The sequence below is a fragment of the Budorcas taxicolor genome, chromosome 10 (assembly GCF_023091745.1).
Source record: "Budorcas taxicolor isolate Tak-1 chromosome 10, Takin1.1, whole genome shotgun sequence".
Taxonomy (NCBI): Eukaryota; Metazoa; Chordata; class Mammalia; order Artiodactyla; family Bovidae; genus Budorcas; species Budorcas taxicolor.
Window position 1 is genome coordinate 25619738 of NC_068919.1, and position 4452 is coordinate 25624189.

General features: G+C 40.8%; 1 protein-coding gene across 1 annotated transcript; it reads left to right on the top strand.

Annotated features, from left to right (window-relative positions):
• Positions 1-2625: 2625 nt before the first annotated feature.
• LOC128054765 (olfactory receptor 11G2-like) lies at positions 2626-3591 on the top strand. Its single transcript, XM_052647336.1, has one exon. It carries the CDS (start codon positions 2626-2628, stop codon positions 3589-3591), a length of 966 nt encoding a protein of 321 aa, XP_052503296.1.
• Positions 3592-4452: the final 861 nt, after the last annotated feature.

The following is a 4452-nucleotide window of genomic DNA, read 5'->3' on the forward strand; positions in this document are numbered from 1 at the left end:
TATTTCCCATGAAGTGATGGGACCAGATGCCATGATCTTCATTTTCTGAATGTTGAGCTTTAAGCTTTTTCACTCTCCTCTTTCACTTTCATCAAGAGACTTTTTAGTTCCTCTTCACTTTCTGCCATAAGGGTGGTGTCATCTGCATATCTGAGGTTATTGATATTTCTCCCAGCAATCTTGATTCCAGCTTGTGCTTCTTCCATCCCAGCATTTTGCATGGTGTACTCTGTGTATAAGTGAAATAAGCAGGGTGACATTATACAGCCTTGACGTACTCCTTTTCCTATTTGCAACCAGTCTGTTGTTCCATGTCCAGTTCTAACTGTTGTTTCCTGACCTGCATATAGGTTTCAGTCCTAACCATACACAAAACTTTTTTTCAGGGTCCACTTTCCACAAACGTTTTAATCACTTTCTATAACAGCCACCTGTTAAGTCAAACGTGCTTTCTCTTCCTTTTACAAATAATAATTTTATTTTTTATACCTTCTTTATTAAAAACATATACCCTACTTTCCTTATTATATTAGCAAACAAACATTAATACTAGATATTTAATATTGAATATTTCCCAGTTCACATGAATCTGAAATTTATTTAGATTAATTTTTCTTGTATTTAGAATTGCTTGATTTGTAAGCGCTTACTTTTCTTTAGGCCAATTAAATTAGAACTCATTTACAACTTCAACAATACTATCAGAAAAAAATACACTGAGATATACATAAATTCAGACAGACAGACAGAGATCTTATAGTTTTCTGTTTGAGATTAAAATATCTTTTTGACCCCTCCTTTTTTTTTCTTTGTTTGAAGTTCTAATTTGCTCAAGGCTGAGGTCTCAAGCAAAGTTGGCTATTTATTTCAAGGACATGGAAAGTGTTAACTTCAAGCTTTTTCCTAGGCAGGCCTTTTAACAAGCTAGTTGTTTTTAATTGCATATGCAAAAAGAATTGGTTTTGCAGTTTCCATAAAGAAAAATTTCTCTCACTGTGTTCAATGAGCAATCACGCACTCACAATCATTCAGAGGTTATCACAGTGCCTCCCTTCTCCTGAGTCCTCAGGTTTCCTTAACTGTTGCTCTCTTCCTGGGAGCTCCAAGGAGATTATGTCACAATGCCTCCTTTTTCCAGAGTCCCCAGTTCTCCCTATCTGATACTCCCTTCCTGGGAGCCCCAAGGAGGTGATCAGTCTCCTCTTTTACCGGTTGGGGTAGGACCTGACTGGGGACTGGCCCTGAGGCCTTACCTGATCCTGTGGCCATTCCTGGTGAGTTGGTCCGTCCCTCCAATGAGTCCAGTCAGGGCGTGGCCATCTGGAGAGTCAGAACACGGTCTGAAAGAGAACCTGGAATACTGTCAGGTGGCATGTCTCCTCGTTCGTCTCAGGGTTCCTTTGCTCCAGCCTGGCCAAACCACCAGTCCTGTGGCTCAAGGGGCCATTGTGGTTGGAATCTTGCTGAGGCTTCCAGAAATGATGCAGAAACCAGTACTCAAGAAACCAAGCACCACACACGGAGAGTTGGAGAACTCAAGTTTATTATGCTGGTGGGCCCAGAAAAGTTAACATTCTAAGCTCTAAGCCCCAGACAAAGGGGTTACAGAGCTTTTATACATGGCCAGACATGATTAAGTGGGTTTGTGGGTTTGTGGGGGCTGGACAATTGCAAATAGCAGCACAAGGGTAAGTGAGACAAGCTCCAGTTCCTAGTATTGTGAGTCTCCACTTTCCGAGACCTATGTGATCCAGACTTTTCAAGGAGCAAGCTCAGTTACAGACGCGGAAGGAACAGGAGGTTATGTAAAATTTTAACTTTTCCTCTTCAACATGACAACAAAAACTTTCTTATGTCACATCACACTGTTAACTGTGTTGGTGGCAGCACTACAACATAGGTGGAGGGCTGCTAACATCTAGTCCATATTCCATATTAGCTCCCCATGAAATTACCACAAATAAACACACAATCTAAGCCAAAACAGTTTCCTTGCTGTGCAAATGAGATTCCAAGGTAATTTCCCTTGCTGTTGTAGTGCATGCATGCCCAGTCGTTTGTGACTCTGTGACCTCATGGACTGTAGCCTGCCAGGCTCCTCTGACCACAGGATTTTTCAGGCAGGAATACTGGAATAGGTTGCCGTGTCCTCCTGCAGGGGATCTTCCCGACCCAGAGATTGAATGTGCATCTCCTGTGTCTTCTGCATTGGCAGGAGGATTCTTTACCCATTGAGCCACCTGGAAATTCCCTTAGATCTCTTCTAATCAGATTCAAACTCCCTCTATATAGAAATTCTAAAGCCCTTAATGTGTTATTTGAAGTTGTTTTAAGCAAAAGATGTTTGACATAACCCAAAGAGCAGGGACTGTGCTTTTTTGTTCATTGTCTTTCCCTGCCTCCTAGAACAGTGCCTGGCAATAGTATGTGCAAAATAAAAGTTTATTAAATAAACAAGAAGGAAAAGGAGAAAAAGAGGAAAGAAAAACTCACTTTTCCAGAGGGAAGACAGAAATACCAAAAACCCAAATTATGGAAAAGAAACATATCTCTTCATCAGGAATTGGAAACATATAGATATTTCTGTGTTTCTCATTGTCTCTGTTACTTCCACAGTTCAGATGAATGAGGACCTTAAAGACTAATATCTCTGGGTCTGTGAGTGAGTTCATTCTCCTGGGCTTCCTCTGCCTCAGAGACCTCCAGTTCCTCCTCTTTGTGCTCTTCTCCATCATCTATTTCCTGATCCTCATGGGGAACACAGCCATTATTTGTGCCGAGTGGTCAAGCTGGAAGCTCTATACACCCATGTACATCCTCCTGGCCAACTTCTCCTTCCTGGAGATGTGCTACGTCAGTTCCAATGTGCCCAAAATGTTGGCCAACATCATCTCCCAGACCAAGAGCATCTCCTCTGCTGGCTGCCTGTTCCAGTTCTACTTCTTTTTCTCCATGTGTGCGGCTGAGTGTTTATTTCTGTCAGTGATGTCTTTTGATCGATTTCTTGCCATTTGTAGACCTTTGCATTATCCTATCATTATGACCCATCACCTGTATGTGTTGTTAGTGGTCTTCTGCTGGGCAGGTGGCTTTCTCTGGCTATTGACCCCTTTGATTCTAATATCTCAAGTGCCCTTCTGTGGTCCAAACACGGTTGACCATTTTCTCTGTGATCTGGCTCCTTTGCTGGCACGGTCCTGTGCTCCAGTATCCAGAATTAGGCTGATTTGTGATATCATGAGCTCTCTAATCATCTTCCTCACCTTACTGTATATTCTTGGCACTTACTTTTGTGTCCTCAATGTGGTGCTATGGATGTCCTCAGGCTCAGGAAGGCAGAAGGCTTTCTCTACTTGTGCCTTCCACCTTGCTGTGGTATCCCTCTTCTGTGGTTCAGTCATGGTGATGTATGGTAGCCCAGGTTCTGGCGAATATCCAGGGATACAGAAATTTGTCACCTTGTTCTATGCTTTGGCAACCCCTTTCTTTAATCTCCTGATCTACAACTTCCAGAACAAAGATATGGAAGAAGCACTAAAAAAATTTTTGAGTGTTTTACTGAAGGAAATCCTTAAAGGCTCCAAAAGTTGAATTTAACATAATGCACAATTCATGTTTAGGAGGATGCAAGATCATGAGATTAATGAGATTATGTTTTTTTCTTTCATTTTATTTTCATATATTGGGAAGATGACTTTGAAAAGTCCATTAGACCCATGATTTAAGTCTTAGGAAGTTATTATTCATGGTCTAGATATGTTTGTACCTTAGATATAGTTGTTTTGAATGATTTAATAAGATTTTCACATATTTCTCTTTTGGTATGCATTACGTTTTGCTGACTTATCTCAACATCCTCAAATTCTGCCTTCATCAAAGCCAGTTCTTTTTTTTTAGAGCATAGCAAATGCTAATGTATTGCAATCATATGAATATTTAGCCAGTAATCCTTCAGATAACCAGATTACCAGACTTTTAAACAAAATCCTCAATATCAGAGAAAATTTAGCAGAATTTCTTTTGTGTATCACATTATGCTAAGTATTGTTTTGGGCACCAACAAGGGTTCTCAGTAAGATTATATTGTCTTGGTTGACTCTCCACATTTTGCCAATACTATCACTTTAGGAGGCAGGTCCTCATCTTCTATATGCAGATACATGAAGATTAGTTCATATTCAGTGTAAGCCAAAGAGTTGTAGACTTTGTGGGATCACTACAATCCAGCCCAAAGGTACACTTATTTTCTTTTTTTAAAATTTATTTTCATTATAGTTTAATTACTTTACAATATTGTGGTGGTTTTTGCCATACATTCACAAAAATCAGCCATGGGTGTACATGTGTTCCCCATCCTGAACCCCCCTCCCATCTCCCTCCCCATCCCATCCCTCAGGGTCATCCCAGTGTAACAGCCCCGAGCACCCTGTCTCATGCATTGAACCTGGACTG

What these genes read in the sequence shown, in the direction of transcription:
- LOC128054765 (XM_052647336.1), top strand. Translation starts at nt 2,626, where the DNA reads ATGAGGACCTTAAAGACTAATATCTCTGGGTCTGTGAGTGAGTTCATT.